Raw genomic sequence first — 25,325 nt, 5'->3', positions numbered from 1 at the left:
GTACATTATTTTTTAAACATAATGCTATTGCACAGTTAATAAACTACAGGATAGAATGAACATAACTTTTATATGCATTGGCAAACCAAAAAATTTATTTGACTCACTTTATCGTGATACCTACTTTATTGTGATGGTCTGGAACCGAACTTTCATACCTCTGAGGTATGCTTGTGTTTTGAAAGTGAAAAAAAAAGGACTACAGATAGCTGAGATCTATGAGCATTTTATATAGGACCAGAAAGTGGATAGAGCAATAAATGCTTTAGAATGTCTTAAATTTCTCTTAATTATATGTCACAAAAGTAAGGCAAAACATTTATCAATTGTTCCTATTACCTGCGTGGTTTTCATAGAACATAACGAGAGAAATTAAAAATTAAAAATTTTTAGTTGGCTAGCTAGCAAACCAGTGGGTCAGAAATATGGTTCGAAAAACAGTTGCTCTTTCTAGAAGAATTCAGTTTCTTGTGGTTATACAACCCAGGTCCCAGTTTTTTATGCTGGCTAACAGCTGGAAGGTAGCCCTTAGCCTAGAAGGCCACCAGTAGATCTTAGCCAATGTGGCCTTCTTACAACACGGTAGCTTCCTTCTTTAAGGCCCACAGGACAATGTCTCAGACTTCTTGTAAGAAACCATCTTATTAGGTCAGGCCTACCCAGCACAGTCTCTCTGTTGATACTCAAAGTCAGCAGATTAGGGGCCTTACCAACATTTGCAAAATTCCTTCATTATGGAATATGTTGCCATATAACATAATCTAATAATGACCATATCATCAGGTAATATTTGGTTAGTGGTGAATGCTTAAAATAGTACATTGTGGGGCACCTGGGTGGCTCAGTTGGTTAAGCGTCCTACTCTTGATTTCAGCTCAGATCATGAGGTCACCGGTTTGAGAGATCAAGCCCTATGTCAGGCTCTGTGCTGACTGTGCGAAGTCTGCTTGGGATTCTCTCTCTATCTTTCTCTCTGCCCCTCTCCCACTCATGCAAGCTCTCTCTCTCTCTCTCAAAAAACACACTGTGAACACGATCCTATAAACAAACGACTGTAATTGGATTGTATAAACATAAACTTTAAATTTTACATCACTTTACATGTTACAAAGTGCTTGTACATAGTCTGCATCATTGGATTTCCAGGACTACCTGTCAGAGAAGCACAGTAGATAATTAGCCTAATGTTACCAGTGAAAAAACAAAGGCTCAAAGCTGTTAAAGGATTGTCCAAAGCTCTACGGCAAATTAGTAGTGGAGTTGGGGCTTCAGCTTCGGGTCTTTTCACCCTATAGTCCAGTCCCCTTTGTTGCTAATTCTATAGTTTTCAAACCATGTTTGGTGAGGTTCTAAGGCGAGGTCTTGGGGATTACTCAAGAACTGAGGGTGACACTAAAAAGCCAGGGATTAGGGTCGATATAGTGACTCTACTTTAGTCGTTCTATATATATGTTGGGGGTTCCATGCTCCATGCTGCCTTGTTAAAGGTAAAAAAGAATGTTTATAACAAAAATTTAGTTTAAAAACTGTTTTACATAGCTGTATATAAAAAAACCAAGAGTCTTCCAGTGAAGTTTCAAGAAACTGTCATTTCTTGCAGCAGCTGTTGAACCTTTCATAAAGACAGAAAAAACAGCAAAAAAATGCATTAAAGAGTTGGTTTGAAATGTACACTTAGGAAAAAAAGACGAACCCTACCTTCTTCACTTTTTCAATAAATATAAAAAATCAGTACCTTCTTAATATCTGGTCTCTTATTTTTCTTTTCATGCAGGCATTGACTGGCAACAGAATACATGGTTTCAATGGAAATGGGATCAATGTCATTCATCTTCATATCAATATAATCTTCAATTGTCTTTTCTTCATCTTCGATTTCTTCTTTAATATCTAGCTTTAAAACAAATGTTAAAACTTTAGTAGGAGTTTCAAAGAAAAGTGAGAGAAATCAGAATGTAAATGGATTTATTTCATCTACTTCATAACAACATGTACTCTTATTTTACTGTCTATTTTTATAACCTTACTAAGAATTAAAGACATACAGGAGAAACCCTATTTGTCTATTTATACATCTATTCATACCTAGGTACATACATACCTTTTAGATACTTTCGGCCATTTGCCTTCTAATTTTTGTATTTCTGTTGCTGAGCTAATTGCGCTCATGTTCCCATTGGCAGCATTTACTAGGCTGCTAGCCCATGGTGATTTGCTTCTTGATGTGCTTCTGATAATGCAATTCCAATTTCTGGACCCAAAATCCTCCTCCCTGGACAGGCATACTTGTCTATAGGTACTCAAATTATTGAATCAAAGATAAAGAGGTAGAAGGAAAAAGGGGACAGGGCCATGATAAAAAAGTACTGTATAGGGAGAGAGACATAGAACTAGGATGATGTAGTGGGTCAAGTGATGGCCCTGAAAACAGTATGTCCAAGTCCTAATCCCCAGAATCTATGCTTATGACTTTATTTGAAGAAAAGGTCTTTGCAGATGTCATTAAGCATCTTGAGATGAGATCATCCTAGGTTATCCACGTGGGCCCTAAATCCAATGACGAGCATCTGTAGAAGAGACAGAGAAGAGAAGAAAACAGACACAGAGAAGACAGTGTGACCACAGAGGCAGAAATGAATGATGTCGCCTCAAGTCAAGGAATGCCAGCAGCCATTAGAAGCTGGAAGGGGCAAGGCAAGAATCTCCTCTGGAGCCTCCAGAGGGAATATGGCCCTGACAGCCCCTTGATTTCAGATTTCTTGCTTACAGAACTATGAAAGAATAAATTTGTTATTTTATGTCCCAATTTCTTTTTTTTTTTTTTTTTAATATATATATATATTTTTTAACATTTATTTATTTTTGAGACAGAGAGAGACAGAGCATGAACAGGGGAGGAGCAGACAGAGAGGGAGACACAGAATCTGAAACAGGCTCCAGGCTCTGAGCTGTCAGCACAGAGCCCGACGCGGGGCTCGAACTCACGGACCGTGAGATCATGACCTGAGCCGAAGTCAGACGCTCAACCGACCAAGCCACCCAGGCGCCCCTATGTCCCAATTTCTTACAGCAGCCCTAGGAAACTATTATCATGGAAAAGACTACTTATGTGAGGTCTGTTGTAAACCCTCCAGAAACTCTTCCAGAAGAATTTTAAGGGGCGCCTGGGTGGCTCAGTTAAGCTTCTGACTCTTGGTTTCGGCTTAGTTCATGATCTCATGGTTCATGGGTTTGAGCCCTGTTTCGGGGTCTGTGCTGACAGTGTGGAGCCTGATTGGGATTCTCTCCCTCTCTCTCTCTGCCCCTCTGCTGCTCTCCATCTCTCTCTCTCAAAATAAATAAATAAATACACATTTAAAAAAAAAAAAGAATTTTGAAAGCATTTGGGTGATGGCAGAATCTAGTGATGTAAAGGTTCTTTCAAGGATCACTCACTCCCTTTTTGTTATATTTGTAATAAAATCTTACTACTTTATGGTCATCTTGCATTCACACCTTAAGAGTAAGTAAAAGGGTATAAACTTCCCTGAAGTTTTATGATTTTCATTATTATATGATCATGCATAAAGCTTAGGACTGAGATGGATTGTGTGTTTTCTGTATTTCATCCTTACTTAAACCAAAGGTTTGAGTCTTTCATAATATATTAAAGGAGAAAAAGTCTGAGGGAAAAGGATTTAGGCTTTTAGACAGGTAGGCTTTGCTTAAAAAGTATAAATTACACAGTAAAAAAAAAAAAAAAGGAGAGTTGTTTTAGTTTTTTTTAACTGTCTTGTATTTTTATTTATTTATTTTTAATTTTTAAACATTTATTTATTTTTGAGAGACAGAGACAGAGCACTAGTTGGGGAGGGGCAAAGACAGAGGGAGACACAAAATCCGAAGCAGGCTCCAGGCTCTGAGCTGTCAGTACAGAGCCCGACGTGGGGCTTGAACCCATGAACCATGAGATTATGACCTGAGCTGAAGTCAGGTGCTTAACCAACTGAGCCACACAGACACCCCAACTGTACGGTTTTTAAAAAAAAAATTTTTTTTTAATGTTTATTTATTTTTGGGAGACAGAGAGACAAAGTACAAGCAGGGGAGGGGCAGAGAGAGAGGGAGACACAGAATCTGAAGCAGGCTCCAGGCTCTGAGCTGTCAGCACAGAGCCTGATGCAGGGCTCAAACCCACGAAGCTCAGATCATGACCTGGGCTGAAGTCGCACACTTAACCCATTGAGTAACCCAGGCACCCCTGTTTTTTAATTTACACGCTTTCTCTATATAATCCCATCCACACCCAAAGCTTTATCTACACTTGGACACTAATGGTTCCAAAACATTGTATCTGCAGCTGAGGCCTTCCTTCCTGATGTCCAACACACAGTAAGTAATGTACATACACTATAATAACATATATATAGCTATATATAGCTATATATTATATATAAGATATAATTATTATGTAGATAATAATATAAATATATATTATACAAATAATAACTTTTCACAATAATATTAAGTTCTGTAAATATACCTTAATGCGAAATGTTATATAATATATAATACCGGAATAGTACATATCCAGGAAACCATGGAAAGCTTTATAATGTACTTTTTATTAAGGGACACCAGTAACAATATTATAATATATAGATATCATACTTATGGCTTTTATTAAAAGAGTATGACACTAAACTCTTGAGCAAACATAGCTTTTGACTTTCTAATCTCCATAGGGAAATAATCTGTTATTCGTGTATTATCTGAATTTTTCACACTGGTTTGTCTCATTAGAACACATAAATTGGAAGAAAGTCAGCGTAGATATTTAATTTTAAGAAAAGCTTATACATGATAGTATTTCTGTAATCTTTAGTTTACAAAAGATTTTTGTAAATATTTAATTTTATAAAAAGACCCTCTAACTTCTTAAAATTTACTATATGGGGGAAAAAAGGGGCAAGGCATAATTTTCTCATAACTTTAGCATTCAGTTAGTCTATTTATGCAATTGCCAACGAATGCCGAATATAATACACAGGTAATGTTTTCTATCATAATTTTATAATTAAAATACTTCATAGCGGTGCCTAGGTGGCTCAGTTGGTTGAGCATCCGACTCTTGATTTTGGCTCAAGTCATGATCCCAGGGTAGTGGGATTGAGCCCCACATTGGGCTCTGTGTTGAGTGTTGTGCCTGTTTAAGATTCTCCCTCTCTCTCTCCCTCCCTCTCTCTCTCTCCCTCTGCCCCTCACTCCAATTCACACTTTCTTGCTCTCTCTCCCTCAAATAAAAAATAAACAAACAAATAAATAAAATAAAAATAAAATACTCCATAATAGAAATAGATAGAAAATTTTACCAGTAATTCTATTCTGATACAAATGTGAAAGGAAGCAATATTGTTTTTTCTCTCTGAGCTGAAAAGTCTGTTAGTAATCATCCTGAAAGTAACAACAACAACAACAAAAATACTGGAGAAGACTTAAAAGATTATATAGTTCTATTCTGATATTACCCACAAAGAAACCAGAACATAGAATATATAAGTGACTTTACCAAGCTTCACAAATCCTTCATGGCAGAGCTGAGATTAGAAGTCTGTTATGCTTTTTCCATATGCCACTGGGTAATTGCCAATGGAAAAATTGCCAATAGAAAGTGACATATCTAGATGCCAAACTTACCCATACAAATTTAGATTATAAATGCAAAAGAAAAGGACTGGAAAAAACGAGTCTTTCAATTACCAATAACTGAGGTTCACGGTATTCATCTACAGCTGGAAGTCCAGTTATTATTTCTAATAAAACCTATGAAGACAAAAAAAAAGATCCATTGCTGTAACACTCAAGACAACATATAGAAACTAGACAGAATATGGATCTTGATTACGAAATCTGATTAATCATTTCCACACATTGCATTATGCCTTTCAGGCATTAAAGCAGAAAGGACATGAGCTGTGGTCATTTCTCACCATCATTCCCTTACAGAAACCTTGGGTTCCAGCAATCCCCACAAGCAGTACTTTTCGATTGTCAACTTACTAAACAATCAGCTCCACTCACTATGTATTCTAGACATTCTGTCCCCTGTCTTGCAGGGGATTCTTCACAAGAATAATTGTCTCTGGCTTTTAGAATATTATTTTCTAAAGTTTAGGCCTATCCTACAACTCTGTGCCTTAACAACACGGTGCTATGAAGTTAAATTTCCATATAGGAAACATACGCGCAAAAATAAGATGACGTAGCACCTAATTTCTCCAACCATTTCCACTCACTCCATATTAAAAGTTATTAGGAACAGACCAGTAGATCAGAAAATGCCAAAGTGTACATCTGTTAAAAAATATTTCATTTAAAAACTGACAGTAAAATACATGCTGTATATGATTTGCTTTATGCACTAATTTAAGCTTCATACTAATTTGTGAGGATAGTGTGCTAAAAAAGTCATTTCTTACAGTAACTTCAGAAACCAATTTAAAAGTTTACAAATTTGGAGAAGCTTTTATGACTTTCTCATTTAACTAAAGGTTAAAGTAAACAATATACATACTTACATAAGAGGGCTAAGAAAGACAGGTGTGTTCAAAATATTCTACTTCAACTTCACAGTTATAGCCAGAATGATTATTGTTACGAATTATATATGTGAAACTTACCACACCAAAGCTGTATATGTCAGATTTGGGTGTTATTTCTCCTCGTAAAGCCTCAGGTGCCATATAAGCTGTTGTTCCCACAATTCTGCTAGTCATGACTGTTTGGGCAAACTTCTCAGAAGCCCGTGCAAGCCCAAAGTCTGATATTTTGGCTGTAAAGTCTTCATCTAGTAAGATATTTGCACTGAAATAAAGTTTGAAGAAAATAATATTTTTCTTTTCAAGCAAGTCAAACAGTCAGGTGTATGAACATATATACATATTTACAGAGTAGACTATTTAAAAAAAAATTTTTTTTTTTTAACGTTTATTTATTTTTGAGACAGAGAGAGACAGAGCATGAACGGGGGAGGGTCAGAGAGAGAGGGAGACACAGAATCTGAAACAGGCTCCAGGCTCTGAGCAGTCAGCACAGAGCCCGACGCGGGGCTCGAACTCACATACCGCGAGATCGTGACCTGAGCCGAAGTCGGACGCTTAACCGACTGAGCCACCCAGGCGCCCCCAGAGTAGACTATTTTATAATACACATCATAAAAGCCTGAAATTCGTGTAAACAAATCTAGACTTCAGATTGAAGCTAAAGAGAAATAATTGTCTTCTTTTTCCTTTTTGTTTCTTGAGGAACAATTTTAGAAGAATATAAATGAAATAAAACTGTCCACATTAGTAAGAGATAATTTCATTGTTTCACAAATAATTTATTTTGGGAAAATATCCCTCAGTCTCCTAAAGCTCCAGTCTTAAATTCCTTTCCTAACATTTCCCAACTCATTTAAGAACAAATTTCCAAACAAAGTATCTTAATTATTCATCTCTTTATTCTTTTTTTTTAAGTTTTTAATTTTAATTCCAGTATAGTTAACATGAAGTATTATATTAGGTTCAGGTATTATTCTCTCCCTCTCTCTCTTTTTTTGTACTATCTGATAACTTTCAAAGAGGAAAGAACATGGCTAAAAGGTCTTCATTCATTCATTACACACATTCACTCATACACACATACTCACATTCAATAAAACTTTATCAAGGACTTGCTATGTATAATAGTATTTGATCTCAGTGCTGCATAGAGGGGGAGTTTTCAAATCTTGTCCGTGACAAAGGTATATACCTAATTTTAAAAATCCAAAAAATATTCCACAATGGTGATGTTATGTACAAAATGCTGAGAGAACAACTAAATGCCTGGAAGAACTGGAGAAAATTCTAAAGACAGGGTAAACAGTGTGATTAAAGGATTGTTAGAAGGTGATGGTTAAATGAGGGGAAAAGGTATTTTGGCAAATGGAGCAACACGTACATAGTGATGAAAACAAAAGCATGTGATCAATTTCAAGAAGCTGGTGACCATGGAACATGGAGAGAATATGAACTTCATTCTGTGATAGCAGGACGCCAGTGAAAGTTTCCTAGTAATGGATTAGTGCTATTACACCTCATTTTTAGGAACACTACCTGGCCAATGTAGTAGTGAATGGAAGAGAACTGGTACAGACTGGTTAAAGGCTGACCATGAAAGCTTGTAATAAAATAAGAGATAGAGTCTAGATAAAGAACACTGTGGGTGAAAAGGAGCTGAAAAGTTTGAGGCATGTTCAAAGGAACTTTGTAATTAGTCTGATACGAGGAATGAGAAAGACTAGCTGGGAGACAGGATGAATAGTGACTTCATTTAATCAGGAAGAGAATATAGGAGGAAGACTGGTTTGGAAGAGAAAATGAACTTGATTTCTGACATGTTAACTTGGAGGCTGCTGTGGGACATCCAGGTGAGGTATTTTTGGCCTGGAGATACTGAAAATATAGGATTGGAGGCTGATGATACGGATGATGATAGAGTCACCCACAAATAGATAGTAGGTGAAGTCAATATAATGTCAGTCAGCAAGAATACGTTGTGAGAACAGAAGAGACAGGAGGTGAGAACATGAGGAAATGCACCAATATGTAAGGGATGAGAGAGAGTGCCTGTCCTGTCATCCAAGCTTGATCCCTCTATCTGGACTCCATCCTAAATTCTCAGGAACCTTACTCTATAAATTATCTTCTTCTTTCTTCTACTTTATCATCTCCTTCTTCCCATAGGCATAAAAGCATGCTTTAGTCTTCACCATCTAAAAAAAAGGTTTCCTGAGTGACATATTATTTTCAGCGATCATTCTTCACTATCCAAATGTCTTTTTTTTTTTTTTTTTAAATTTTTTTAACGTTTATTTATTTTTGAGACAGAGAGAGACAGAGCATGAACGGGGGAGGGTCAGAGAGAGGGAGACACAGAATCTGAAACAGGCTCCAGGCTCTGAGCTGTCAGCACAGAGCCCGACGCGGGGCTCGAACTCACGGACCGTGAGATCATGACCTGAGCCGAGGTCGGCCACTTAACCGACTGAGCCACCCAGGCGCCCCCACTATCCAAATGTCTTAAAAGACTTGTCTACACTCACATCTCAGTTCTCCAGCTTTCTCTCTCCTCAACTACAAGCTGAATTCTGCCCAATTGCTACGTGTGGAAACAGAGCTCTGTAAAGATACTAATGACCTTCAGGGCACTAATCAAATGGTTATTTTCAATCCTCATCCTGACTTCCAGAAAGCAACTGATATTTTTGACTAATACTTCCTAGGAAATGCTCTCTTTCCTTATTTTCACGGATACCACACTTTCCTGGTTCTCATCTTACCTTTCTATGCCTATTTTCTTAGATTCCTTAGGGATCATGCTCTTCTAGTTGGCCATTAAGTCTTAAAGTTCCTTAGGACTAAATCTTGGGACCTTTTCTTAATCTCTATCTCTCCTTAAGTGAATACAATCATATGACAGGTCTTCAATTATCGCCTACATGCAAGTAATGCACAAATTTAATGTCTTCAGCTCAGACTTCTTTCAGGTCCAAATCTGTATATCACATTGTCTGTTTAACATCTCTACTTCTATATCTTAAGAGAATCTTAAACATAACATGTACAAAAGAGAATTCATATTCTCAACCCTCAACCTGGTCCTCTTCCACACATCATCCCAGAATGCAATTCAGGAAGCTACAAATCCAGGAGTCATTCCTGATATGTCCCTCTTCCTGACCCCTCTGCAGCCAAGATATCAGCAGGTTCTGCTATCTTAAATCTCTCAAATCTGCTCACTTCTTTTGATATGAACAGCTATCACCAAGACTTCTGTGAAAGCCTAACTCTCCCTTCTTACAAACTGTTTTCTACACTGAGAGTCAAAGTGACCTTCTCAAAACTTAAACATGAGGCCACATTCCTACTTATAATTCTTCAACGGCATCTGGTTATTTGATGATAAAAGTAAAGTCCTTACCTTAGTCTATTAAATCCTACAGGGTTTAGCTCCTTGCTGATTTCTATAAATTTATCTTGTATCAATCATTCCTTCCATTTCTGCACTTCAGTTATAACTGTGTTCATTTCACTTCCTGTAATTAATTCATCATGACCGCATGCTCCCTCTCAACATTGGTTTCACAAATGCAGAATGCTGTTTTCCCTACCTTCTTTAGCCACCCTCAACTTGAGCCCATTTATTTCCCACTCATTCTTTGGATCTCTGCTAAAATATCACATCCTCAGAGAACACTTCTTTATACTAATATTTATATTAAATACTGTATACTGCACACTAAAGTTTTTTATGATCTTGTGATCATTCGTCTGATGTCAAATGCAACAAGTGCTACTTTTGCTAAATATATTATCTTCAGTGCCTACCATATGGTAGGTGCTCAATTAATATTTGTTACTTATGTAAGAAGAAAGAGACCTGAAATGCACCCATGGAGGATGAAAGTGATTCAGAAAATAATGGTGACCTCGAAAATAATTTTGACAAGGTAAAAGTGGTCAAGAAAAACAAAATGCCATGCTATTAAAAAAAAAAAAGGCCATGTAGGATGAGCACTAAAAATAGATCATTGGGTTTGTAATAAAGGAAATTACAGAACATCTTAATGAGAAGACCTTTCATGGGGTGCCATAAGTTAAGACATGCATATGAATATGAATTGAAAGAGTGAGAGCAAGTTATTCTTTAAAAAAAATTTTTTTTAATGTTTGTTTATATTTGACAGAGAGAGAGGGACAGAGCATGATCAGGGGAGGGGCAGAGAGAGAGAGAGAGAGAGAGAGAGAGAGAGACACAGAATGGGAGCAGGCTCCAGGCTCCGAGCTGTCAGCACAGAGCCTGACCCGAGGCTTGAACTCAGAAACCGCGAGATCATGACCTGAGCTGAAGTCGGACACTCAACCAACTGAGCCACCCAGGCGCCCCTAGAGCAAGTTATTTTTTAAAGATAGTTCTCCAAAAGCTTTTTAAGAGTAGCATTTACCTTTTAATGTCTCTATGAATATGATGGTTTTCATGTAAAAAACTGATGCCAGTAGCTGCACCCTGAGCAATCTTGCATCTCATATGCCAAGAAAGTGGTGGAGTATCATCCTTACAAAGTAAGAAACCAACCCATTAAAAAAAAGAACAACTTTCTCAGCAACTGCTGAAAATGATATCATATCACCCAGATTTAGAATTGCAATTTTTAAAAACTGTTCAAAAATAATCTCTAAATAAGATCAAACCGGAGTTACCATTTCTTATTTGACAATAAAAATATATAAGAGCATCTTCAAAGACTAGTCTTGACTGATAATTTTATGTTTAAGATTATTACCTAATAGAATGGCAATCCCAGTTGTTTACCTATCAGCTGTATAATTTTCAAAGAACAAGAAAAATATTAAGATTAATGTGGTTCAAATAACCTTGTCACAAAGTGAATATTCATATTCCAACACATAAACAGAAAGCCAAGCAATATGATGAACAAATATCTTACCAAGCAGGACAGCCTGTCCAGCAATGAGCCATTGGGCATGTAAACATACACTAAGCAGAGGTCATCTCCGTCACTTGAGAAACCAAGTAGTTCTACTAAGTTTTCATGTTGACACCTATGACAAATAATTTTGCACTCAAAATTATTATGATACATACATACATTCAGCTGTAGGTTGAAGGTTATTCAATTTGGAACTTTAACAGAAAAAAAGGAGTAAGAAAATATTGATATGCTATGTATCATTATATTATAATATGTATGTTTATAGTATGTATATTTATTACAACTGCTTATAATTTTCTGCAAACAGTTCTTTCAGACAATACTGATCAACATTAGGAGCAACCCCTTTTTCCACTTTATAGTAAAAGCTCAATACTTTAGAACTTTGGAACTTGTGACAGTTTAGTTAAGGACTTGGGTTGATATTTACCTTTGCGTAGCACAATTTTCAATGATAGTACAGGCAAGATTTCAACAAGTCTGCTGAAACTGGTATGACAATCTTTTCAAGAACTTTTTAACACATCCAAAGCACTGATTTATAGACGTGTGATCTTTAACCACATTTAATTTACACATTTCTGATCTTTAATGATATGTTATTTATAACCTAATTTGAGTTTCTTTATATACTTGAATAAAACTAAAGAGAGCTGAAACATAACAAAACCTTAGGTTTCCAAGGCAAAGTAGAAAGAGAAGTGGGCAAAGTCCTAAGTTTAAAGCCTAGCTTCACCACCCTCTGGATATTTGACCTATAGGCCAGATTAACAGTTAACAGGTTAACAACCTCACTGAACTTCAGCAACTTTACCAGATGTGGATAGTAATACCGATTATGTAACACGGATGCTCTGAGAATTGAATGAGCAAATACATGAGAGCCTAGAAATATACTTAGAACATGATAACATTCCATCCACGTGCTTACTCATTTTGATTCAGTATCATCTAAAATTCTGACATTTCATTATTTCAAATCAGACTTTAATTTGAAATCAGTCTGTCCTCATAAATATTTTAAGTACAAATTAAAACAATAAGTGCTCTATTTTCCACCAAACTGGCACATTTTTAAAATGAGTTGGCAACATTTGATGACTTTATACTATATACAAGGCACTGCAGTAAATGATTTACCTGCTTTGTTTTATTGAATTCTCACAATAACTTAATGAAGTAAACACTATTATCCCATTTTATAGATGAGAAAACTAATGAATAGACAGTTAAGAAACTTGGCCAGGGTTATTTTGCTAGTAAGATCCAAAAATTGGTACTTGTTAAAAAACAGTGATAATATTCAACGGTGGTGAGGTAAAGGTGAAATTTGACATTGTAATACATTGCTGGCAGGAGTATAAATCACTATTTATAAAGCCATTTGGACATGTACTTGAAAAGTTTTTAAGAAGCTCATGAATTCTGAATGAGTAATTCTTCTAGGACTCTACCTGATGAAATATGCAGAGCTGCATTTAAAGATTTATGTACAACAAGATTTAATGGAGCTTTAATTTGTAATGTTGAAAATTAGAAATTAACCTAGTAGGGTAATGGTTAAATAAAATATAATCATCATATATGCCAAATAATGAACATATAATACCTTGAAATTAATGTATGATAACAAAATGTTTTAAAATTATTTTTAATGACATGGGAAAATCGTATACACACATCATGAGGCAAGTACATCAAAATATTAGTCATGGTTATCTCTGAGTGATATATTTAAGGGATGATTTTTATTATTGTAAATATATATTCCTGTATTTCGTAGATTATCTACTTTGGACAAATTACTTTTAGGATTGGAGAGTGGGTGTTAGAGTAGGGGGAACAAAATCCTGAAAGAGGTTTTTTTTTTTTTTTTTAAATCAGTATGCATTATTTTTACTGTCACTGAATTAATTCCAGTCTGTTCTTTCTTTCTTGAGGTTAAGCAACTAGAATCGGTAATTTATAGCAATGGGTGTAACTGAGTGTAAACTGGTAAATCTCATTAGGATTGTATAGTGACTGAGGGTGACTACACTTATGTAATGTAGAGAACTGCCGAATCGGTATGTTGTACACCTGAAACTAATAGAACGCTGTATGTCAATTACATTTCAATATTAAAAAATACATTTAAAAAAAATAAAAAGAAAAAAGGTCAAGCTCTGGAATCAGATCCGAATATGAAAGGCAGATCTGATTTTTACTGGCTATGTGGCCTCGGGCAAGTTACTTAATGTTTCTAAATCTCAATGAAAAAAAAAAAAAAAGGTAGGGAGGTTACAATAACCTTTATGAGGATTAAATGAGGCCACACACATAAAATACACTGCACTACAATTATTAGAATAATTTCCTGATTTGTTTCCCTTATTCTTCCTGAAGACTCCCAAAAATTTTCAAGCATACTGGGTCAAAGTTTTCTAAGCATTCTGGCATATAACTTTTTCCTGGTTTAGGGTTGTTAAGATATCTAAGGGCCTATTATTCTATACTTTTTTTTTTTTTATATCTCTATAATTTATCTGTCATGAATTTTGGGAGCAGCAGAGGATAATGGAAGATATTTGAAACCCTTTGTAACTTTGCTATGATTTAAAATAATAACTGCTGTTTTATCTACAGGCATATAAGCATATGCAGCCACAGAATTATAGAGTCAAAATTCTCTCAATTCCTCTAATCTGAACCCTTTATTTTAATTTTACATATCTGAAAATATCACTAGTTCATGGCATACTCTGGGTAAGAAACCAGGCCCCCTGCTTCTTGTCCTGCTCTTTTCCATTATACCACACTGTCAAATTAACTTACTTTGCCATAACTTCTATTTCTTGATCAAACTGCTGTTTCAGTTCTTCAGTACTAATGTCAACCATCTGAAAAAATAATATGTAATATAATACAACATGATAACCTTAAGGCTCCTAAAGCTAGAAGGAGGCACAAGTGATTGCCTGGCTGATCTTGCTTTCTTTAAAATAGTAAGGCATTATTCTCTCCCTTCTGTAGAATAACCGAGAGCTGGAAATATTACTGATTTGTTCAAGGTCCTATGGCTAGTTAGCAGAAGGAGAAAAACCTTAAAAACCATATAACCATATAAGTCTCAGTTACTGTAGGAACAAAATGAAATAATGTGAGACTTCATTGTATAAACATTCTGAAGAAAAAATTTGCTGTCAGAAAACATAAGCAAATTTGAAGGCAAAAAGAAGAACAAAACCTGCAAAAGTATTTGTACTGTATATGACAATGGGTGACTATTTTTATCATATAAATATGTATTATATGGATATTTCTAAAACATAATAACAGATTTATAATATAACAAATCAACTACATGCTGAACACTCTAGTAGCAATGGGAATGAGGGATCTAGACAAGAATTTTTTCAATCTTTTTTCTTATTGTGTAATTTTTAAACTTCATTTTTAAATGAGAACAGTAACATAAGAAAGTTATTTTTACAAAATTCTCTTAGTGTCTTCCCATTTTAATCCTGATTATGCATAAAAGCACTATGTAGAACAGGGCTTCTCAACTTTATGATTCTTCCAAAATTATATATACAATTATATGTGTATGCCCATAACTACATTTTTGTAGGGACAGGATCCATAGCTTTCAACAAAATTTTAAGTGTTCAGAACCACCAGCTTAGAAGATGTTTAAAGAAAATATGCTCTGAAATAATGTATTTCCTAAGAACTAATTTAAAGCTTAAGATAGAGCACCCTAGGAAGCAACTTTTTCCTTTAATTCTTTTTACTCCTAAACAGGTAACTTACTGCTGCAAGCTTCTTCACTGCTACAGTTTTGTTGTTCACGCAGCCTTTATACACAACTCCAAACCCGCCCTCTCCCATCTTGTTGCCACCGACAGAAATGGGCCTTTCATCAAAGTTATTTGTGACATTCTTCAATTCATAAAATGAAAAGCTGTGAAAACCTATAATGTCAATGAAATAAGAAAAAAAAGCGCTTCAATAAAAAGGATATTGGTTTTAATAACTTCAGTGTTTTCTCAACTTGATTATTTCATGTATACACAAATATTTAAACTTTGGATTAGACAGGATAGGAGAGAGTAAAGCTGTATTTTAAACTAAAAATTTAAGTTTTATCTTGAGAATTCTGTTTGGTGGTCCTCCACCCAAAACTCTAGTCACTTATTTTCTTTACAAAATGACCTTTTCAAGTTATGTAAATATTTATACATTTTTTTCATATTTCTATGGTTGTTTGTATATTCTGTTGACTGTACTCACTGAGAACACACTAATACAATGAAGATGGTGCTTAATAGGTCAGGAGGGAAAAAAAGAAAACCAACCAAAGAGCTATTGCCAGTGTGCACAAACAAAAGGAGAGATTTATTTCAAAGCAGGGATGGGCTTAATGACAAACCCGCCAGGGGAAAGCACTGTACATGTTACTTACGTGTATCACTCTCTGCTAAACTTGTATTTTCTGGACTTGAGGAGTCAGGGGGCACATAGTTTTGTTCAAGATCCTGCACAGGCAACACAAATGTCCTGTCTTTGCCACAGAGAGGCAATTCTTTCTGAGGAACTATTACAGCTTCTTTAGCAGGTAGTGTATTAACAGTTTGGGGAACAGCATCTGCCAAATGAAGTTACAAGTTGTTCTTCAATACGGAAAAGTGTTTGTCCAAAAGTTAAACTAGGAACTTGGTTCCTTTGACATCACTTCAGTTTCCACATGTCAACTCCATTTTCTCACAGCACACATGATAAGCTACCTAGTATGAATTTGTGAGTTTGGGGTTAAGGTGATTAGAGAGGGTAAGGCGATGTTTTCAAAAAGTCTATGAGCCACCTACATCAGAGCACTGAAGTGCTTGTTTAAAAACATAGACCTTAACCCAAGTCAAGCATTCTGATACAACCAGGAAGCTACCTGTTTAACAAGAACCCCAAGGGATTCTATTGCACACTGAAAAGTGACAACTGCTAGTATAAATAGCATCAAAGGGAAATAAGGCTATTAGGAAGGCATCTAGACAGTAACCCACCAGAATACAATGTAAGGGTATCATGATCACAGAGTCCCATGAGGGTGGAGGTTAAAGGTAAAGAAAATCAAGAGCTAAAAACAAACAAACAAAACCAACCAACCAACAAAAAACACCCTAAAACTAATTTTCATCCTTCTACACTTCCTACTGGCACAAAACTACCTGACTTGAATGGTGGGCTCAGGCCCAGTCACAAGGCCTCCTTCTCCTTACCAGCAAGTCCAGAGTGCCCTATGTCTGGGGTGCTTTTTGAGTTGGGGAGGGTGGAAAGAATGAAAAGGAGTCTCAAATGTAAAGTTCATCTACTAGGAGAAAAAAGTCCAAGTAAGAAGACATGTTCCCATTTCTGCCACTTGCCTTTGCACCCTAATCGTTGATGCCCTACTCATGCTCAAGTTTACCTGGTAGCAAAAGACTTGCTGGGGCAAAAAACTCATTTTGGACCAAAAGATCCACAAGATCACCAACTGTGCAATTTGTGGTACCCCAGTCAAACAGTAATTCACAAGTGGGGCTTTTTCCAGTTTGAAGTAATGCTTCAAATCTCCTTAAAAGCAAGCAACAAAGAAACAAAATTAGTATGTAAATAGGCTTAACATGAAAATAGGAATTATTCCCTCATGCCCTTGTCTGGCCCATACCATCTCCTATAGTATTAAAGGAAAGGGGCAGCAGAAGAACCAGCCAGAATTACAGAGAACTGGGAAGATAGGCAGAAAGGAAATCAAGATGCTGAAGGTGATTATACTATAGGTTAGCATATATTGAGTACTTACTGAGTATCTGCTCAGTGGGCCATGGGATGCACCCACATAAACTCATTTAATTCTCAAAGATACTACAAATGTAGTACTAATCATGAATGAGAAAGCAAAGCATAAAGAGGTAAAATAACCAGCCCATAGCCACACAGCCAAAAAACTGTATCCAAATTGAGATCCAAATTTAGATCTCACTTGACATAAGGGTCTGCTTTCAACCTACTAAGCTATATTTCTTCCCTACCTGATTTAATAACTCTGCTAGCCATATGAGTTTAAAAAAAAATTTTTTTTTTTAATGTTTATTTATTTTTGAGAGACAGAGTGCGAATTGGGGAGGCGCAGAGAGAGAGAGGGAGACACAGAATCCGAAGGAGGCTCCAGGCTCCTAGCTGTCAGCACAGAGCCTGACATGGGGCTTAAACTCACAAACCGTGAGATCATGACCCAAGCCGAAGTCAGACATTTAACCAGCTGAGCCACCCAGGCGCCCCTTAAATTTTTTTTTAATGTTTATTTTTGAGAGAGAGAGAAAAAGAGAAAGGCAGACAGAGAGGACAGAGGATTCGAAGCAGGCTCTGTGCTGACAGCAGTAAGCCCGATGCGGGGCTCTAACTCACTAACCATGAGATCACAGCCTGAGCTGAAGTTGGATGCTCAACCAGTTAAGCTCTTCAGGCACCCCCAGCCATATGATTTTCAATAAACCTTCCTGTTTAATGAAATACAATACTATACATAAACTTGGAGAATTATTCCTTTGATCTTAATTACATTTTAGTCAAATTAAGGAAAAACAGGTCAGTTTTTTGTTCTTATTTCTTTAAAAATTAGTTTGGAAACTAACACTTAAAAATGTAACAATTTTTCTGGTTTTCCTCCAAATTTTTTACATTGAAAAATTTCAAACCTACATAAAAGTTTAAAGAATAATACCATGAACAACCATTTGCCCTTCACCTAGAAGCACTAACTGACCAGTTGATAACACTTTGTCACACTTGTGTTCTTGCCCTCTCCCTTTACCTGTATGTGTGTGCATGTGAGCACATGTGTATGCACACAGGCTTTACAGTGTAAGCCAGACACCTTGTACAATGTCTCACAGTCTAGATTTGTCTGACTACTTCCTCATGATTAAATTCAGGTTAAAAATGTTGGGTAAGAACACTACATAGGTGACAATATGTTCTTCCCACTGTATCACATCCAGAGGGCACATAATGCAGTCTGTACCATTATTAGTGACCCAAAGTTTGATTACTCGGTTAAGGAGGTGTACTTCAGATTTTTTCTTTGTAAAAGCACCATTACCCTTCATAATTCATAAGTAACCTGTGGATAATACTTTGAAATCTTATGCAGATCTTGTTCATTGACAACTTTTCATCTTGTCGTTTTAGCATCACTGATGAGTCTTGCATGAAGCAATTATTCATTGGTGGTTGTAAATTGGTAACTTTTCTATCATTTTTTCAATAATTATTTGTTACCATTAATCTGTAGAGAAGAGCTTTTTCTCCGCCCCGCCTCAACCATTCTCCAGGTTTTTTTTTTTTTTTTTTTTTTTAATTTTTTAACATTTATTTATTTTTGAGACAGAGAGAGACAGAGCATGAACGGGGGAGGGTCAGAGAGAGGGAGACACAGAATCCGAAACAGGCTCCAGGCTCGGAGCTGTCAGCACAGAGCCCAATGCAGGGCTCGAACTCACTGACCGCGAAATCATGACCTGAGCCGAAGTCGGCCGCTTAACCGACTGAGCCACCAGGCGCCCCCAGAAGGTTTTAATAGTATATCAGTAAACTATCTTTGAAAGTTGCTTTTCAAGGTTTAATCTTAAACTTCTTTCAAGTAACTTAAAGTGCTTATCCTTCATATGAGGAAACACTTCCTAGAAGGACTAAGATAGAAGTTAAAGTTTTGGGATCTTTATTAGGTTAATGCTGAAAATCATAAATTAATGTCTTTTCCTCTTACCTTGAAAGACAGATTTTGATGTAGGTTTGAGCTGAAGTAACAGCTTCAAAAATAAAATCTGTACTTGTATTTTACAATAAATCAAGCAGACATAAGTAGACAAAGAATGAAATTATCTGAAGATAGTGTTGAAAAATCCTGCCTAAGAACTAAGAATTCTGTTTATAGATGTGTACATTTATAAGCAACTTTAAAATGTCAATTTGAAGAACTCCCAAAGTACACTGGTAAGGTGGAGTAGAGATTTATACACTTAGAATTTTACTAGAGATGCTTATAATATCCTATGTTCAATCTGGAAATGACAAGTGTGAGGCAGAGGGAACTGTTCTCAGCTTGCTAAACAGAAAACTATAGTAAAAGTAGGAATCTTGATTCTAACCCAAAAACTTATTTGCAAGATCACAATACTAGCCAAGCTAACATAATGGAGAAGGAATAAAAAAATCATACACACACACAGAGGAAAAAGAGAGAGTTTTACTTTCTGAATTGCAACATTAGACAGTATTTACATCTATTCATCATTCTAGATTGTGATGTAAGAATTTAAAAAGGAAGATAATTTTATAGGTTACCTTATGTGAAACTGATTGTATCTATCATCACCAGATGGTTTTTTAATAGCTACCGCTAACTTCTTCCATCCTTCTTGAGGATCAATAAAATCTGACAGCTTCCTGATTAGTCCAACATTGAGGGAGCGCACATATGTTGAAGATGTTATGGGTTTATTCATCTTCTCTTCCTAAAATATGGAAAATTCTCATTAAAATTTTACAGTAGTTTTAGTGATGACATCTGTAAGCTTATAAATCACACTTTTCTACAGCATATGAAATGTTGGCAACTGATTACACCATAATAAAGGAACACTCCAAAGTCAACTAACTGATATCCTAAGAAGAAATTAAAATTGTGGTTTATTTGTTTAATTGTCCTCTGTTCTTACTTACTTTCTCTACCTATAATTATCAATAAAAAATGGAAGAATTTTTTTCTGACACTGACATTTCCCAAGTATAATTTATCCAAAGGAGTAAAAAATTTACTTTTTCAGAAAAATTCCTGTGAATATATTCAGGCATCAAATCTATTAAATAACAGAGATTTATTTATTTATTTATTTATTTTTAATTTTTTTTTAATGTTTATTTATTTTTGAGAGAGACAGAGACAGAGCATGAGAGGCAGAGAGGCAGAGAGAGGAGACACAGAGTCCAAAGCCGGCTCCAGGCTCTGAGCTGTCAGCACAGAGCCTGACGTGGGGCTCGAGCTCACAAACCGTGAGATCATGACCTGAGCCGAAGTCGGACGCTTCACCGAGTGAGCCACCTAGGCGCCCCCAGAGATTTATTTTTTAATTTAAAATATTTTTCTCAATCAGTATTTATTTACTATGAAACATTTACCACCACTCTTTGGTAGAAGTAAAAAAAAAAAAAAAAGTCCTGAAATAATCTGAGTAGCATTAAAAGATATGGTAAATAGTCAACTTTTTCTATAATATCTCTTTTTCAAATGCTCCACATTATTTGAATTCAGCAGACCTATCTGATCATAATTCATTCCCTACTAAGCCAAACCCTGTGGTTCACCACTTTACACTCTAGAGCAAACCTTTATTTCCTTATTCCCCTTTTTCTTTTGCCACTGCACCCTGGAGAGCATCAGCCAGGGATAGATTTCACAATTTTACTGGTACAACAGCATTGCTGAATATACCTAAGAGAACCTGGTAACTGAGCGGACTGGTATGAATACAAACTAATGGGGACCCCTTCTCCATGGGGCCTTCAACACTGCTGTTAATCCTATTACTTGTCTTCTCTCAGCTTATTGTCCTTAGTGACTATTTCACAACTTACCCTCTTTCCATGTGGTTTTATTTGATCTCTATGCCTCTCATTTTTAGCAAGTAGCAACCTTTCCTTCTAACTCATCAAGACAGAGAGATTTAGATATTCTTCTGTCAATTATTTTCCTGCTTCCCCCCATATATATATATTTTTAAAAATTTTTAATGTTTACTTATTTTTGAGAGAGAGAGACAGAGCATGAGCAGGGGAGGAGCAGAGAGACAGGGAGACACAGAATCTGAAGCAGGTTCCAGGCTCCATGCTGTCAGCACAGAGACCGACGTGGGGCTCGAACCCACGTACTGCGAGATCACGACCTAAGCCGAAGTTGGAGGCCCAACCGAATGAGTCACCCAGGCACCCCATCCTCTTATATTTTTAACATTAAGATGTACTATAATTAAATTTTGGAGTAAAAAATATATTCACGTGGTACAAAACTCAGAAGCTATAAAAGAGTAAGAAGCAAATGTCTCCCTGATCCTAGGCCTCTATATTTATATTCTCTTCTCTTTGGCCTTCTTTGACCATGGCATCTAAGTAGGTCTATCTGCCTTCAACCTAATTGTCTTTGATCACTGCACAATGTAACTGTAATCATGTATTTGTTTAGTACCTGCCTCCCCCATCAGATTATAAGCTCCATGAGTTCAGGGACTATGTTCTTTCATTCACTAATATAAAACTAGTGACTAGCACGTGGTATATATTGCAGATAAATGTTAGAAATGAATGAATTTGTTGTCTAGTACCATGCTAAGTAATCCATATATTTCACTTAACCCTTACAGTGATGAAGACAATTTTAACACTTTTACTTCACAAAGGTAGTAAATGAAGAGTTGTACATGAATCTGTATCTTACTCCAAAATTCATTCCATATGTCCTTGCTTCTATAACTCAATGCATTGTTCGAGTCATTCTCTTTTCTATAAAGACAAGACATATCCTTTCATATATTCATATGTTCAAATAACATGTCAGGCTTTGGGGGTGCCCGGGTGGCTCAGTTGGTTAAGGGTCCAACTTTGGCTCAGGTCATGATCTCGCGGGTTCCTGAGTTTGAGCCCCATGTCAGGCTCTGTGCTGACAGCTTGGAACCTGGAGCCTGCTTCAGATTCTGTGTCTCACTCTCTTTCTGCCCCTCCCCCGCTGATGCTCTGTCTCTCTGTCTCTCTGTCTCTCTCTCAAAAATAAATAAACCTTAAAAAAAATTAGAAACAAACATGTCAGGCTTTGTACTAAGTGATGGGAGCTACAGAGGGGAGAAAAATCTTTGTTTTCAAGTTTCTCAGTCCAGCAGGGGATACAAAGAGTGAATGATAAATGTTACAAGAGGGGTGTGCAGGGTGTGGAGGCCCAGTGAAGGAGCATCAAGCCAAAGCCGTCTAAAGGAAATATATCAAGACAGATTTAGGTGGGGTGGGAGATTAGAAGGATGAGTGAAAAGGAATGAGGATAAACCTAAAAGGAAATTCCAAGCAGTAGGAATAGCAGGGAGAACATGGATTAGGCTCAGGCAAGGAGTTTGCTATGGCTGGAGCATGGGATGCATGTCATTAAGTAGTAAGAGAAGAGGCTGGAGAGGTAGGCAGGGCCAAATCATCATGCACCTCAGATATTAAGACAAGGAGTTTAAGCTTTCTACTAAAAGTTATCAGGAAGCCATTTCAGGATTTTAAAGAAAGGTGTCATGAGATCTTATTTGGTTAAGTGGATTCTCCTGGATAAAAAAATTTGAAGGGATGTATATTGAGATAAAGAGACCAGTTTGAAGACTTTGCAATAATCTAGGTCAGCAGAAATGAGTCTGAAAAAAGTTGAGGAATGGAGGGAAAAAAAGACTCAAAGATTTAGGAGGCCAAATCGAAATAATTTAACGACACATCAGATATTAGAGGGAGAGGAGAGTGAGGGAAATCCAGAAGTTGATTCCTGGTTTTTTGGCTTGGGCAGTAAGATGATAGAGGAAATGAAGTGTTCATGGTCATGTTAAATGTGAAATATCTACCTCTGGCACCATCTAGGGGATTTGGCACTAAGTAGCTAGATATATGGTCTGGAGCTTAGGAGAGAGGTTTAAGTAAAGAATGCTCAGTGTATGAGCATTCTCAAATGTTCACAAGTAAATTGTTGGTTGAAGAAACAAGTAAATATGAGGTTGCCTATTAGGAACATATAGAATATGAAGAATTTATATTCTTTAAAGAATATAAAGAATATAAAGAATATGAAGAATTTATATTCTTTAAAGAACCTTTAAAAAGTATTGATTAGCCATGGAGGTAAGAAAAAAAAACTAAGACAATAGCATATCAGAGATTTCTAGAATAGGGGATAGGTTGGTATAAAAGACCCAGAGAGGTCTGATAAATACTGATGGGTGTGTTAGATTTGGAAACTGGATGACTTAAGAACAGTTTTTATAGAGCAGTGAGTGAATGATAAAAGTGCATTTTCCAAGAAGTCTGGGTTTGAAGGGAAGGAGACACAGAGACAGAGACAGAAGGCATCAGTTCTCAAATTTGGTCTTGGTACCCTTTACACTCTTAAAAATTTCTGTGGACTCCAAAGAGTTTTTGTTTATGTTGGTTAGATCTATCAATATTTACCTTCTTAAAGGTCTGAAGAAATGGGAAAGTCAGACATTGGGATATCTGTGGGAGAAGCTTGGAGACAAAAGGAATACTAAATGTAAAGGTCTGGAGTGGGCCCACTGAGAACAGCAAGGAGATGCTAAGTCTGGAGAGGAAGGAGCAGGAAAGTAGCAGATTAGATGAGAGAGGTAGGCTAGAGCCTATAGCCTTTGTATTGATTTTGTTTATCCTCTGAGTGAGAAGACAGTGGAGGCTTTGAGAATGGAGACATACACTCTATATTCACGTCTTAAAAGGACACTGGGGCTGCTGCTGAGAATAAAGGATATTGGAGTAAGAGTGGAGAGGCAGGGAGTGACCAATTAGTAGCACACCAACAATCCAGGTGGGAGGTGCTGGTGGCTTGGGTGGTAGCAGAAAAGGTGCAAAGTCTTAGGATGCTGTATATTTTCTGAAGTAGAGCAAATAGAATCCTATGTGCTGATATGAAGGGCAAGGAGATTGCACCAAGATTTTTGGCCTGAACGTTTCCCGACATTTACTAGGATGGAGAAGACTGTAAGGTGCAAGTTTGGCGCGCAGGATCAGGAGCTTGGATTGGACACGCTGAAAGCAAACTTCAAATGAGTGCTCAGCTTGAGAGAATAAAAGAGATAATGAACTTTCTGACCGATCTCTTCAAGGATTACCCTTAGAAAGGGGAAAGGCTGGCTTTAACATTCTCCACTCTTAGGGCTCCTTGGGCAGTAAGTTTTTCAAGCACAAATACAGCTGTTTCCATTTTAAATGGCATTTTCTCGCTTTCTCAGGGTCTGCTTTTTATCCCTTTGTTATCTCTCTTGCTCCAGGCTGTCAGGTATACTTTTCCCATCTGATTATGTACTTACCTGATCCTGACAGCCCTCTTCACTTTCTAATTTCCTGGAAACTTGGAAGCCAGAGTGACAAGTTAATTAGAATCTTGTGGAGGCCCAGAATGCTTTCCATGCCACGAGCATCTCTGCCCGGGGCTGGCCTTACTTCCTGGTTCTCGGGAAAAGAGATTCATTTCGTAAATTGGTTCCCGCAACACAACGCCTGGGTGTTGAGAAACAGGACGCGAGGTCTGACACAGCCACACAATGAACTTGGTGACGCCTCTCCACGCCCCGGGCTCCTCCCCAGGTCCTATTCACTTTTTGATCCTCGGGAACCCACCCAAGTTTTTAGCCTGGAGCAAGCTGTGCGCACACAAACTACTTCCTCTCTGACTTTTCTCACTTTGCTATTTTCCTTCCGAAACCGTCCCTCAACAACCTTGCGGCAGAGGGATGGAGGCCGGAGCACAGATCTTGGACGACCTGTGAAGAAGGCGCGCACGGCGGGAATCCCTTACCTGCCCAGTAGCGGGGCGCCAGGGAGGCTGGGGCGCCTGGGCGGCCGGGGCACCGCCCAGCTGAGCCTGCTGCGAGGCAACCCGAGCTTGGAACAGCAGCGGAGCGGGGAGGGTCCCACCTGTTAGTTCCAGCCCGAGACCCCGCCCACGTCCAAACCCCGCCCCTCCTCTTTGCAAGTCCCGGCGTCTCCG

At 37.2% G+C, this 25,325-nt stretch overlaps 1 protein-coding gene across 4 annotated transcripts; it reads right to left on the bottom strand.

Moving 5' to 3' along the window:
- Nucleotides 1–210: 210 nt before the first annotated feature.
- Nucleotides 211–25,303, bottom strand: IRAK4 (interleukin 1 receptor associated kinase 4). Of its 4 annotated transcripts, none has more exons than XM_078449931.2 (12): nt 25,134–25,301; nt 19,880–20,049; nt 16,962–17,107; nt 15,963–16,145; nt 15,311–15,471; nt 14,333–14,397; nt 11,513–11,627; nt 11,009–11,118; nt 6,660–6,843; nt 5,740–5,802; nt 1,736–1,894; nt 211–1,612 (listed from the first exon to the last, which is right to left on the bottom strand). In XM_078449931.2, the coding sequence occupies exons 2-12, from the start codon at nt 20,038–20,040 to the stop codon at nt 1,577–1,579; spliced, it is 1,383 nt and encodes a 460-aa protein (XP_078306057.1). In that variant the 5' UTR covers nt 20,041–20,049; nt 25,134–25,301; the 3' UTR covers nt 211–1,576. The 4 variants fall into 4 exon arrangements, with proteins under 4 accessions (XP_078306057.1, XP_078306058.1, XP_078306060.1 ...); XM_078449932.2 differs by lacking the exon at nt 25,134–25,301 and adding an exon at nt 24,646–25,102; XM_078449933.2 differs by lacking the exons at nt 211–1,612; nt 1,736–1,894 and adding an exon at nt 1,922–2,567 and having other exon boundaries at nt 25,134–25,303.
- Nucleotides 25,304–25,325: the final 22 nt, after the last annotated feature.

Source organism: Panthera onca, chromosome B4 (genome assembly GCF_046562875.1).
Source record: "Panthera onca isolate mPanOnc1 chromosome B4, mPanOnc1 haplotype 2, whole genome shotgun sequence".
NCBI lineage: Eukaryota > Metazoa > Chordata > Mammalia > Carnivora > Felidae > Panthera > Panthera onca.
Note: the sequence above shows the minus strand (reverse complement) of the source record. Positions and strands in the feature narration are given on the sequence as shown.